This window comes from Phaethon aethereus, assembly GCF_964289735.1.
Source record: "Phaethon aethereus genome assembly, chromosome: 5".
Lineage (NCBI taxonomy): Eukaryota > Metazoa > Chordata > Aves > Phaethontiformes > Phaethontidae > Phaethon > Phaethon aethereus.
This window is the reverse complement of record NC_138579.1, coordinates 43,291,671-43,305,522: the sequence shown is the minus strand read 5'-3', so window position 1 is coordinate 43,305,522 and position 13,852 is coordinate 43,291,671. Positions and strand designations below refer to the sequence as shown.

Sequence of the window (13,852 nt, the reverse complement as noted above, 5' to 3'; positions counted from 1 at the left end):
CGAAGGAACCCTTAAGAGTTGTGTTTTTACCTCCTGTTATCCCTGTTCTACCCCTCTTTAGTGAACAACTCAAACATGATGGGCTGGCCTGTGCTGACAGGACAGGGAAAACATTAAGTCAAGATAAAGAAATTTAAAAAAAAAAAAAAAAAAAAAAAGAGAAATGATACCTTACTGTCTTACAAGCTAACACAGAGTGACACTACCATCTAGTGGACTACAGGGCTGATCTCAAATGTGTCTACATTGTAGGCACCTGAAAACTAAGGCTTGAAGATATTCACTGCAAACAGAAGGTACTCTTCTCCCCAGCAGCGCAAAGAGCAGTGCAGAGCCTAACTCCTACAAAAAAACAGTGAGACCAGCCCGGACATCTAAGCACAGACCTGTACTGGTAGAAGAAATCTCTGTCTCCCAGCTGGAGACAGAGTTCTGTCTAATGTGCTGCACACAGAAACCGTGTGAGCTTCACACACCTTGAGATGCATCAGAAGGGACTGTTTCTCCTCACCTGTGGATAAAATGGTTCTCTTCCAGATATTTACAGCCGCAGGCAATATCCCTAGCGATGTTCAGCAGGTCCTGCATTGTTAGCGTGGATGGTTGATTCTGGAAAAGGGTACACAGAAAATGGTAAGGGAGGAATTAGCGGAGTAGAACAACAATTCGGGCAGGGGATAATGAAAGTGAAGCAGAACAAGGGAAAGGGAGAGACATACATACAGGGTGGGGGAAGGGTTAAATGACTCAGGAGCAAAATGAACTTAAGAAGATCAAAGTAAAGAGTTAGAAAATGAGTAAACTCTTATTTAAGCCAAAAAACTTGCAGAAGATTTCACTTTTCCTGAGCACAGTGAATGAGTGCACGCTGGCGAGAGATTTATGGCCCAGCCTGAATAGCCTAATAAAGGGGGTGGGAGAGAACTATTCCCTACTGATGTTGGACTTTGTGAAACCAAAAGACAAGCAGGTTTAAAAGGTGAGATGGGAGAGAAAAAAACCCACCCACTTTTAAAGAGTGAGTTAATAAATTATCAACAGAAATTAGCACATGAACTCGGAGAGAGCGCAAAGATGCACGAGTGCACATCCCGGCAGCAGCAGTCAGCATTCATTGACTTATCCCTTCTTGTGGAAGGACAGAGCTTACCCTCAGGAGCAGTATGCAAAAAAGGGATGCTTCACCACAGGACTCCGGGACCGGTCTAGCACTCACCACCTGCATTTCCCTAACTAAGAGCAGTAAAGAAGTCTTTCTCCACGAGCCCTGCTTATTTTCAACCCATCATTTATTTCCCCATAGGGAAATTTCCTTGGTGTTTCTCCAGGAACTTCTGTATTGCTCTCAGGAAGGATGGAGAGAAATTACTACACTGCTGATCAGTGACCTTTTTTTGAGTACTAAGAGGACTTCAACTGTTGTATTTGCTATCTGCTGGCATACCAGCCAACATAGCAGCAGATTTGTTTTCACATGATATTTAAAAAAATAACTGTTCTTCACATTACATCTATACATAATTTTCAAATAAGTGTATTTATTATTCTCTGCTGCCCACAGACTTTATCTACTCACAAAAATTGTACCACTTTTACTATAAATGCCAAAAATAAATATATACAAACTCCTCCATCTGGGTGCTGCTATACCACTGTACGTGCATCTAATTAGTATATGTACTCCTGTATGAGGAAGAGATTAAGCTCGATGTTTTAACATGTTAATACCAGCATAGGAGGATACACACATGAAGCTATACTGTCATAACTATTTGGGGAGGGGGTGTGTGTGTGTGGAGGAGAAGCTGTGCAACCGCATCGTGGGATATAGGAGTACACGAGGCACCTCTCAGCCTCCTCCTGCCCCTGTAGGCAGCCAGCACAGGCACCTTAATACAACAAGAAATAACGTGGAATCGGACCTCTTTTGAAGTCTCCACTCAAGCAGAGATACATGCTTATTTCACAGAGGTGCCCACTGTTAAGAAGCAAGAACACATACCTGGAATCAGCTATTCATAAGAAGAACATTGAAACTAATTAATTCTAAATATTCACCATACTTGGTTGGCATCAATATAGTATTAGAAATCACACATAATTTGCAGAAACCCTTATGACAGCTTTTCATGAAGGTGCGGTGTTTGGTTTTTTTTTTAAAGTATTTTACTTGATAATTTCACTTGCATTGATTTAAATCCCTGTCACAGTGCTACATGCAGGCTCAGATCTTCAACTAGTATAAATTTGTACATCTCCATGTAGTGCTGATGCACACCTGCTGAGGACCTGGTGCTGCAAACTCTCATTACTGCATACCAATGTTACAAGTTCAGCTCCTCACACACCATCACAGTGCACACAAAAAATGGCAGACATCGAGGAAAGAAAGCCTCTTAATCTATAGTCCAGCTGAAAGAGAACTCTGGAATGGCAGGACAGGATTTTACTCTTTCCTCCTCAGTTACTAATAGACTGGAGTTTTGGCACTGCTTTCATTTTCTCTCATCTGCTTGTGTCAAGAACATAGACAGATGTATCCAGAAGTTTGTAGGAGCTAGAATACATACACAGGCCTGCTTGGATTCAGTGCCTTTATACAGGTCATAAAAATAATAAAAACAGTCATACTCAAACCAACCACAAGCCTAACAGGGAAGTTCTCTCACCACTCTGGGTCGATTCTGCCGAAGAAAGCTCTTCATATCTCCTCCAGCCATGAGCTCCAGCAGAATGAAGCGAGGCAACGTCTGTAGGCTAACACCGATGCACTGCACGATATTTTGGTGATTGAATTTACTGAAAGCCAAGATCACAGCGACACGGAAGAGAAAGACAGCATTAGTACCTGGCCAACATCCATCACACTCACTGTGCCTTGAGCTTTGGCAACCTGGACTGAAGCAAATCCTGATGCAGTGCAAGTTCCCAAACAAATTCCTACTTCAGCCATATCAAAATGCCTCTCTGATCATGACAGCCCCAGGATCAGGGTTATGCCTGGCTTTGCCCATGAAAAGCTTTCAAGAGAAGGTATGAAAACCTGAAAGTAAAGCAGAACCTTCTGGCTGTGAAGAGAGAATTTAGTGGAGACGCTGACCGAAAGACAGGGATGACGTGAGAGGGAAAAGAAAGCTAAGCACTTCAAATATGCAAATATTATTGGCACGTGTGAAACAAAATCCTGCCCAGTAGGGATTGTAATTCAGCGTTGCTTATTTTAAATATACTGCTGTCTAGTTTGGTGGAGTCAGTTCAGTATCCAGTCTGCCAAAGAGAGGCTCAGCTAATACCTACTGCAGCAGCTGCCTATGTGATGGCTTTCTGCCTCTTACAAAAGAGAGCTGAGACTGTCAAGAAGCTCAGTAAGACTCGGTCATTAGAAAGCAGCATCTTCCCTTGGACAGTGATTACCTGGATAATACAGGAACTAAAAATGGAAAGGAAGTTGAGGGAGAGAAAGGGTCATATTCTGTTAAGTGAACCAAAGCACTCTGTAATTGATTGAAATTGCTTTGTAAAAAAACCCATACATCAGCGCTACCTCCTGTTGCCATAGCTCTTGCAGACTTTAGGGAGTGGCACTACGTCACAAGATTCATGCTTTAATAGCAGAAAAACAGCATCTAGGTATGAGCTGGGCCAGATATTGAGAAAAGGAACTTCATGTTGCACAAATTAAAAATGCATAACTTCTGATGACTTACAATCAACTCTGACTCTACTATTACCTTAAAGTCACCCTTGACTATACTATTGTTTTAAACATGGGCTTGGGTTAATGAAGTAAATTCCAAGACTGGAATACTTAAGTACAGGTAGTTATAGGAATGGCTGTCTGTTACCTTTTCTAGGCTGGTTTTATGGATCTCGTAGTTCACTGTCAGAAGGTTATGCAGATGAGGCCTTATAAAGGTTCTGTCAAGCTTGCAAAGACACCAAAAGCCAGAACACATCTAAGTGGCCACACCGGTAGAAGGGCTGTGTCCCATCTGTGCAAGCTACTTGTGCAAAGCCGTGTTCACTGCCTTATCCCTACAGAGGTTTCAGAGTGTCTCACTCAGCTATTTTTGTGCAAAGAAGCCCAGGACCTTCACTGAAGAAAGCACTTACTTATGGCAAAGAGTTCCACAGACAGGGAAGGCAAAAAGGCTGCCCATATGCTTAGCTACTACCTGAAAGCCACAGTGGGAAAAGCTTTTCACATTTTCTCCTTCTTCAGCTGGCAAACCTGGTCTTACAAAAACTCTTACTTTTATTTGCAAGAGATAATGCAGATAAGACAAGGCGTAATGGTTTTATACTAAAAGAGGGCAGATTTAGACTTGATACCAAGGCTAAGAGGGCAGACTAGACTTGATGTCACAAAGCCTGGCTTGTACCACTTTGGTGCTGGTCTTGCAGAGGCTGAGCTTTTGAGTCACTGCACAGGTGGCTCTAATCATAAAATCATAGAATATTTGGGTTGGACACACCTTTTAACGTCAGCTAGTCCAACCCTCCAACCCCCCTGCAATGAGCAGGGACATCTTCAACTAGACCAGGTTGCTCAGAGCCTCGTCCAACCTGACCTGGAATGTTTCCAGGGATGGGGCATCTACCACCTCGCTGGGCAACCTGTGCCGGTGTTTCACCACCTCCATTATGAAAAATTTCTTCCTTATATCAAATCTAAATCTGCCCTCTTTTAGTTTAAAACCATTACCTCTTGTCCTATTGCAACAGGCCCTGCTAAAAAGTCTGTCCCCATCTTTCTTATGGTCCCCTTTTATGTACTGGAAGGCTGCAATAAGGTCTCCCTGGAGCCTTCTCTTCTCCAGGCTGTTCAAACCCCAACTCTCTCAGCCTGTCCTCACAGGAGAGCTGTTCCATCCCTCTGATCATTTTTGTGGCCCTCCTCTGGACCTGCTCCAACAGGTCCACGTCTTTCCTGTGCTCAGGGCTCCAGAGCTGGATGCAGGACTCCAGGTGGGGTCTCACCAGAGCAGAGTAGAGGGGCAGAATCACCTCCCTCCATCTGCTGGCCACGCTTCTTTTGATGCAGCCCAGGACAGGGTTGGCCTTCTGGACTGCAAGTGCACATTGCCAGCTCATGTCCAGCTTTTCACCCATCAGTACCCCCAAGTCCTTCTCAACAGGGCTGCTCTCAACCCCTTCATCCCCCAGCCTGTACTGATACCAGGTGTTGCCTTGACCCAGGTGCAGGACTCTGCCCTTGGTCTTGTTGAAACTCATGAGGTTTACACAGGCCCATTCTCTAGCTTGTCCAGGTCCCTCTGGATGGCATCCCGTCCCTCAGGCTGTTGCCACTGTTGTCAATGGCACTACTCAGCTTGGTGTCATCTGCAAACTTTCTGAGGCTGCACTTAGTCCTACTATGTCATTGATGAAGATATTGAAGAGTACTCGTCCCAATACAGACCCCTGAGGGACACCGCTTGTCACTGATCTCCATTTGGACATTGAGCCATTGACTACTACCCTCTGGATGTGACCATCCAACCAATTCCTCATCCACCCAGCAGTCCACCCATCAAGTCCATATCTCTCCAATTTAGAGAGAAGGATGTTGTGGGGGACTGTGTCAAAGGCCTTACAGCATTAGCTTTCCTATTGCTTTCCATTTCATAATTGAAAATTTGTTTTAGCAAGGGCTTCGGGACATGATTTGTACTTAGTAAAATGGGATTCTTTGAAAAGGACAACATTTCAAACACAGAACATGCTTGTATGACGATGTCATGCCTTCTCACTCCTCTGACCATGACTGGCAGAGCCAACCAGCAAAATTTTTTGTTGGGATGTTGGACTAGTTTTGAGTGGGACAGAATTAATTTTCCTTGCAGTAACTAATCTGGTGCTATGGTTTGGCTTTGTGATCACAAGTATATAACACATTGATATTTTAGCTATTGCTGAGCTGTGCTTACACAGCATTAAGGCTTTTCACACTGCCCCGCCAGCAAGTAGGCTGAGGATGCACAAGAATCTGGGAGGGGACACAGCTGACCCCAACAGACCAAAGGGATATCCCGTACTATATGACATCATGCTCAGCAATAAAAGCTGGGGGAAGAAGGAGGAAGGGAGGTCATTCAGAGTTTGGCATTTGCCTTCCCAAGTAACCGTTACATGTGACGGAGCCCTGCTTTCCTGGAGCTGGCTGAACATCTGCCTACCAATGGGAAGTGGTGAATGAATGAATTCTTTATGTTGCTTTGCTTATGGACTCAGCTTTTGCTTTACCTATTACCCTGTCTTTATCTCAATCCACAAGTTTTCTTAATCTCGCCCTTCTGATTCTCTTCCCCGTCCCACTGCTGTGTGGGGCTGAGCTGCCTAGTGGCATTAAACCACAAGAGATGTGCAACAAAAGAACCTCAGTTACTTTGTTTGAGATGAATAAGTAGCTGAAACCAGTAACACATATGCTACTAAAAGGCTACCTGGTGTAAAACAAAGCTGGATTTCTTTTCCAAACCCAAACAAATGGATTAATAATTTTTATTACCTGCATTATTCCCTTTCCCCCTGCCCACCATCAGTATAAAAAACTTAAACTATACCTGATAATCAACGCTTCCATCAGGAAATCCATCTCATCCTGCTCGGAGCACACTTCTGGCAGGGTCTGTTGGGAGGTAAAGACAGTGAAGACCATCCCACCAAAGAATTGAGAACATTTAGGTGACCACCAAAGGAAAAAGGAAAAAAAAAAAAAGAAAAAGGAAAAGAGCAAGCATGTAACGTGTGAATGACTTCAGGGCCCTAATGGAGAGGGCCTCATCTTTTCAATGCCTAGTTTATTGGACTGCACATGACCCATTTGGTAGTTAAAGTCAGAACAGGAAACTGGTGACCTACTTGGATATTTTTTGTGTGCATTTAACTATATGCAGTACTTCGGAGCAAAATAACTTCAGGTACACATCAAGAAAGGCATTAGCTGGGGAATTACAGATGTAGGAAGCACTTTAAATTAACAGGTGTTAATTTATTCTCCCTCTTCTATATGTCCACATTACAGCACATGCTTCCATGTCGCATGACACATACAATTGTACCATTTAAATAATTGTGTCACATGGCCTTATAGCTTTCTCTCCTGCAGCAGATTTGGACGGCGTCGGCCACTGATAAACACGAACCGAGAGCGCAGGCAGCAGTAGAAGCTGCGCCTGCTACCGTGCCCACTCTTTTAACATGGCAGGATGATTGGGCCACAGCAGCGTGCCGTACCCACTGCCAAACTGCACGCAGAGAGGTGGGACATTTACTACTCAGCATGGTGGGGCTGACATGGAAACAGTTCTCGTCAGCAGCAGCGTGGGATACAGGAGAGAGAGTTGTGTTCTGCTATCTCAGAGAAGTGATCGCGTCACACGGGACAGTGCAGATAATCTATTAGATTGCTGGAATACCCACAAACAATATGTGGTATATGTTGCAAATATTTTTTTAAATTTATTCCCAGTCTGCACCTGCTTCTGCAAAGTCAGATCAGGACTGGAGCAAGGTGAGCACAGCCACAGCTTGGGCCCCATGGACACACTACCAGTTTCCAGCCGGGGAGAAGAGCAGCCTTTTGATGATGTTCAGGGTGTTCACTTTATAGGGAACTGGGTGAACAAGTGGGCGGACAGGGCTCTAAACAAGTAGCCGTCGTTGCTGAGACGCGCGGAACTGGTGACATCCTCACCGGACTATCACAATTGAACAACATGCCGATCTACTTCTGCTTGCCACCGTGCCCCGGGTCGCACCGCTACAGCTGCTTGATGGTGTCTGCCCTGGGTTTTCACGCACAGTCGTTCAGTAGCACAGGGCAGTTCGGAACAAAGTGCCATAATGCGTGATCCTTTCACTTTTTTTTTTTTAGAAGAGGGTTTTGAAAGACAGGACAAATAGCAACAGCACTTCTTGTTATTAATGAAATCTACGTTTTGGGCTGAACTCGTAGAATTAGGTTTGGGTCTCTAAGTCACAAGCTTATAAAAGTACAAAAGCAGGCTATAAGCATCCTTAACTTCAGGGCTGAGTAACTGGCAAATCCTGAGGCAACAGCAGTAATTTCACAGAAAACCAGTCTGTTATCTCTTGCCGTTAATGACATGGAAATTAGCATGATATCACAATAGATATTCACAGCAGCATATTTAACACCCCAATACTAAGAGACTACCTGAAAGTTTCAGGTATGGTAGACAAACACTACTCTCAGTATAAATGAAACATAAATCGAGAAAAAATACAAATTTTCAAATATGGTAATGTCATATGAAAAACTTGTGAGAAAGCATTCAAAACCACTGAAATGCAGAAGTAATAATATAAAATAATAATATAAATGTTTCCTGTTTGCTGTCACATAAATGCTTCATACTAATATTTGACTGGGCTTTCTTGTCTTTATATAAGATTTAGAAATCCCCTTCCAGTCCGCAATATCCTCAAAACATCTGTTTGTTGCTACTTTTTTCCCCCCTTAAGTTTCTTTTTTTTCTTGACTACTCATATCTATAAAAATCATTGTGGCAGAAGAGCCATTGTGGCAGATTCTCTGCTGGAGTGAACTGATGGTTCAGTGTTGATTTCAAGTGAGCTATATTTACTTATGTTGATAGAGAATTTGTTGTTTTATTTTAACTAATTGTATTATGCAGTCTCCAGGTGACTAATTCACACAACTTCCCATCTGAGGGCACTGATTCTATCTCTTCTGAGGAATGGGAATGGAGCTTACAAAAGAGATTGCCCTTTTTAGATTCTCCTCCTAGTTAGATCACAATTTACAGCCATTAGGCATGCAGCAAACAAGACAGATACTTTACTTTCAACCTGCTTCTAGTGCTTAAAAATCAAAGTTTATAATTCCCAGATGCAACAATGTGTGGAAACCTGCATCACACACATGTCATTATGCATGTGATGAATGTGATTCTCCAACGGGAATAGTAACGAGATAATATGACTCTTATGGATAATTATGGTTGTAAAAGAAATTTGTGGGTACTGACCTTGATAGCCACTTGAAGAGGGTTGGGATCCCCTGCAATGCCTACCGCGGTTCCCTCATAAACCTCACCAAATGCACCATGTCCTAGTGCCCTGGAAGAAAAAAAAAAAAGAGGGAATAGATGTTACTATGCCCCTGGATCGAGCACTGACCAAGCTCTTCTCTTCATCGAGTCCAAGGATAGGAATAGAACCTGCTGTAAGAGATGGAATCAACATCAGAGTTTTGTTTTCATCTCAAAGCCCCTGAAAATAACTTCTCAGTATTTTCTGGCACTGTCACTAAAGCACGGAGGTGGGATCCTTAATGGTTATGAACAAATAAAGCAGCCTGCTCAATCCTAGAGCCCTATCACCAGGTATGGCAATTGCAAGGCAAGAAAGAACTGGAGAACAACAGAATAAAGTAGCTGCAAGCTGATGTCTTCAGGAGATGGTGCAAGACAGCACATAAGGATGATCAAGATCTTCCTTTTAAAGTTTACATAACTTTGATCGATATCATCTGGATGTTATAGAGCTGAAGAGCAACCTGGCATGTATTTCCTTGTGATGGGAAATTTTGTTGTGACAGGAAATGCTGAAAAAGAAATACTGCTACAGATTTGGAAGGGTGGCAAGTGTAATCTGGGACATCATATAAAAACACAGAGGTGAAATATCCTATGCTTTCTGTGGGAACATGGAACAGGAGACTCATACTTCTGCTTGAGAAATTTATGAAATCAAAGTATCTTCGAGAGCATAGTGTCACATCTGTCATATTTTGGCTGGCTTGCACTAGGTGCTTTCCAGTCAATCAGAGAAGTGGCCCTCATTTTCTTGTCCTGAATACTTGATGATGACTAAAAAGAGTATGTGGGTCCTATCTCTACCTTTGCTTCAGGCTGCCTTTCCTGTCCTGTGCCAGAGAGCAGCCCCTGCTGCAAGCCTTACCGAAGCAGGGAGATGTTCTTCCGTGGGATCTCCTTCAGCTCGCTCAGAGTGGCGGCCTTCCCTGCGAAGCAGTAATTGGGGTTGTAATCTGTCATGATGGCTGATGTGCGGATTTTGCTCAGTTTATATTCTGGGCTCTGCAGTCGTGCTCTGGCTCCTTCCAGCTGCTGCTTCTTGAGGTGATAAACTGGGGGTGGGGAGACAAATAAAAATGTACAAACAAGATCAACACCTGGAGAAAAAAGACAATGCTGGCCACACAGAACAGAAAGAAAATAACTCCGTAATTATAAATGCTCAAGAAGTATCTTTAGCTCATCAGTATCACGCTCTTCTCCATGCACTGTTGTGATTTCATACTGGACATGCAAACAGTCTTATTCCTGCAGAGTCCTAATCACCTGGGAGCAACTTAGGTTTCCTCTGCTTCTTTGTACCTTGGCTGAGGAAAGGCTGCTGCAGAAGACACCTTGATGGTATCAAGTCCCAAAAAGCATACCATCTCCCTGAATTAATTATATGTTTAATTACAGACTGTTACTTCAGGCTATATAGCAGTGGCTGCTAAAGAAATGCCTGCTAAGAGGGCTTTCCAAGCTCTGTTCTCTGTAGCAAATACCAGAACAGCAGTTCTTGCCCTTTAGGATTACACTTGTGCCTAACTGTGGGGTGGTGATGTTTCCCATGACTTCTTTCTCCCTGTTCCTCTCATCCATTTGGAAGACCCCAAGACTCTTGCTCCAAGTATTAAAAGTAGTGGCATGCGGTTGGAAGCTCTCCTTTTGTCTAATTTAACTGGGAAAACCCAAGTCAAAGGGTGATAAGGAGTAAGTGTTTCTTACTGATAGATAGGCTGCCACAAGTGAGGATCATTCCAAGCACCACAATCACAGCTACTACAGCTAGGAGGAGCGGGAGAGGAAGGTGTCCCTCTGGGATGGGACTCTGGGGCACTGGAAAAAGAAAAATAGAGATGCATTAATCAGAAAACAATCAGAGCTGCTGTAAAACATCCTTGTCAAGGTTGCTCCTAGTTCAGAAAACAATACAGAGTTCATGGCCAGACCATCTTATAAAAATTACAGCAAATCCCTCTACAGCTCTGGAGGTTTAAAAATTACCTAAACAATTTAAAAAACATTATGAAGATAGAAAACTGACTGATAAAACACAGACTGCTTATCCATTCTTCACTTTTTTTATTAATGGATAAGACCACTGCTCCCAAGTTGAAAATATATTTTTGATGCTTTGGGAGTTGCAAGAGACTGTGCCAGGAAATAACAGTGAATACCAAGCCCCAGTCACAGTGGGAAACCGCTGTGGAAGGAAGTAATCTGTGGCTTAAATAACTCAGCCGGAGGTGGTATGTTATACCGGAGAGGTATTTACACTTAAATATCTGATACACTGTGCCCATTCAGGAAATTTATACTGTTTCTTTACAGATATTTTACCTTATACCTAATCTAAACCTGAACTTTGGAGGTGTTGATAGAGATGCAGCTCAGTGTCTAAGGAAAGGACGTCAGGAGTTTTCAGTCATACGTTTGACTGAAATTTCTCATAACACTGTGTTCACTGGAACCACCAGCTGTAACCTGGGGATTTGACCATCAAAAACCCAGGAGGAGAGATGATACAAGAATACAGGCATTATCCAATGAGGATAAATCTCCACAACTTACCAGTGCAGGTGACATTGTCGTTGGCTAGCACAGCCCCCATCTCACATTGGCAGACTGGCAGGTTGGTGTCAGGGTCCCGCTTACAGTTGTCTGAGTGGCAGTGGCTACAGTTAAGGTAGATCTGAACCTCCACCTCACCGTGACTCTCCATGGCTGAACGAGAAACCAGACATAACAGGCAGGTTTAGTTTAGCTTTTCCCATCTTGTTCCGGTGAGGAAAAAAAAAAATATATCAGGTACCTACAACTTCTCTGCTTCTCTGCAGCAGAGCAGATAGTCCAACAGTGTGGACACATGTCAGAAACATTAGAGGGGCCAACAGGGAAGAAGAGCTTGGGTCCCTAAAGCAAACAGAGAGGTCTCAAAGTGACTTGACCTGGAAATGTCTGGGACTGAGGATGTGCAGTTGAACTTGATGACTGGGTCTCTCCTGGCTTAGAGATTGAGAGGAAAAAAGTCCCAGAGCACTATAGATGTATTTAAAGAAATGACCACAGCTAAAGATCTGGCCTGCAGAGTGAAATATTCCTGAATGAATTACACAAAAAGCAAAGACAGGAGGAGAAGGAGCAAAAAAGAGGAAATAGACAGGAAGAAGGAAAAAGGAGAATAAAAGAACTAAGAGGAATAAGAAGTATATTGTACCTGCCAGGGGATGCAAGAAGATCTCTCCAATGGGGTTCACAAAAGAGATGCCATCCTGCCCACCAGCTGTGATATCATCACTATCAGAGGCATGCCCTCCTGGGGAAAGAAGAGTATGGCTAGCTGATGAGTGCTGCATGCTGCAAAAACATGATGCCTCTGAAAGGCCACATTAATTCCTGGTTCTTATCATCTGGGGTCACTCTGCAACCTTCCAGGGATATATTAATATGTATAGTGTCCTTGATGGATAAATGCTCACTTGACCCAGTCAAGCCAGTACCAAGGCTAGTGAAGTGACTTATTCCAATGTAGGTTGCTCAGTTCAGCAAGGTAAAAATATATTTGCTTTAAACAGAAAAAAGAAATGGAACATTTACCTTTGGCAACTTGGGGACAAATGAAGGGGTAATTCAGCACACCTTCCAAATACTAGATCACATAGGAACATTTCTATAACCTTGATTTCCCCAATTAAAGAGAGATGGTGGAGAGTGGGGCAGCTTCCATACCATTCAGCTTGAAGTGAATCACCTTCTGCAGTAGTGTACCTCTGCACTGAGAGCTCTAGCGCTTAACTGCAGGTGCTCTGAAGAGTACAAAATTAGACAGCGTGACCATTCCTCCAACAGACCTACCTCTGTAGCCTCCACCTCCTCCACCAGAAGTACAAGCTCCTTCCTCCCCCACCAAAGCCACCAGAGGTGGCCCACTGGAGCTTGGCTATTGCTTGGGGGCAAGCTTGACCCCCTTCTCCACCTTCCAGAAGGGACTTCCCAGCCTGAGGAAGCAGCGTCTCATCTTGCCAGCCACCACCTCCACCTTCACAGACAGAAAGAAGAGAGAAGAAAACAAGAACAGGTGAGGGAAGCACAAGCAGAGCAAAGTAGGAGAGATACTGTAAAGAGATAGAGATTGTCCCTTATTAATTTCTTAATTGCCTGCATTCAAGTTAACTCCTTCATTAAGGATAAGAGAATATACAGACAGCCTCCTTGCTGCCACAGATAATATCGAAGTGGAAACGTAATGCACAATCTGTGGTACGTGCTGCATATCCAGCACCTTAGCACCAATTTCTAGTGGCATTAGGGAAATAAGGAGTCCACTGCTCCCCTTTGGGATAACTAGTTAGGGTTTTCAGCCATGTGAGATGCTGAGCTCCCTGGGGAAATAAAAAATAAACTGGATTTCCCTCATCTCCTCCAGTGGCCCCTCTATAAGGCTATTACAGCAGGAGATGGAGAATCACTGGACTTTTTTCTCTCTTAGGAATGTATTCTAGCACAGCTGTTACAAGATTATAAATAAGCTTCCATTTCTGGTATAATTCCCACAATGTAACTCTTGTTCTTAGGGTTTCATGGGAGTAACAGGGAAAAAGTCTTCTTTTCAAAGGCCATTGTTAGAGTGTGGAGGACTCAGCTCCATCCCCCAATATGATTTTCACTAAGTCATTTCAAAGAAGAGAGGAGCCCTCCTATGGAATAGCCTCTACTGGAGCATTCATCACCTGCCCTGTGCATTCTCTTTTATCTGGTGATATAAGAAGACATCCTTTATAGAC

At 43.5% G+C, this 13,852-nt stretch overlaps 1 protein-coding gene across 1 annotated transcript in view; it reads right to left on the bottom strand.

Annotated features, from left to right (window-relative positions):
• The window catches only part of LTK (leukocyte receptor tyrosine kinase), a gene marked incomplete at both ends in the record, with an annotated part of 99,626 nt that overhangs the window by 6,476 nt on the left and 79,298 nt on the right, over positions 1 to 13,852 (bottom strand). Inside the window, 10 exon segments of the mRNA XM_082000165.1 lie at positions 512 to 609; positions 2,670 to 2,799; positions 6,567 to 6,631; positions 9,018 to 9,108; positions 9,952 to 10,138; positions 10,794 to 10,904; positions 11,640 to 11,792; positions 12,286 to 12,384; positions 12,924 to 12,963; positions 12,965 to 13,107. Coding sequence (XP_081856291.1) covers positions 512 to 609; positions 2,670 to 2,799; positions 6,567 to 6,631; positions 9,018 to 9,108; positions 9,952 to 10,138; positions 10,794 to 10,904; positions 11,640 to 11,792; positions 12,286 to 12,384; positions 12,924 to 12,963; positions 12,965 to 13,107 — 1,117 coding nt within the window.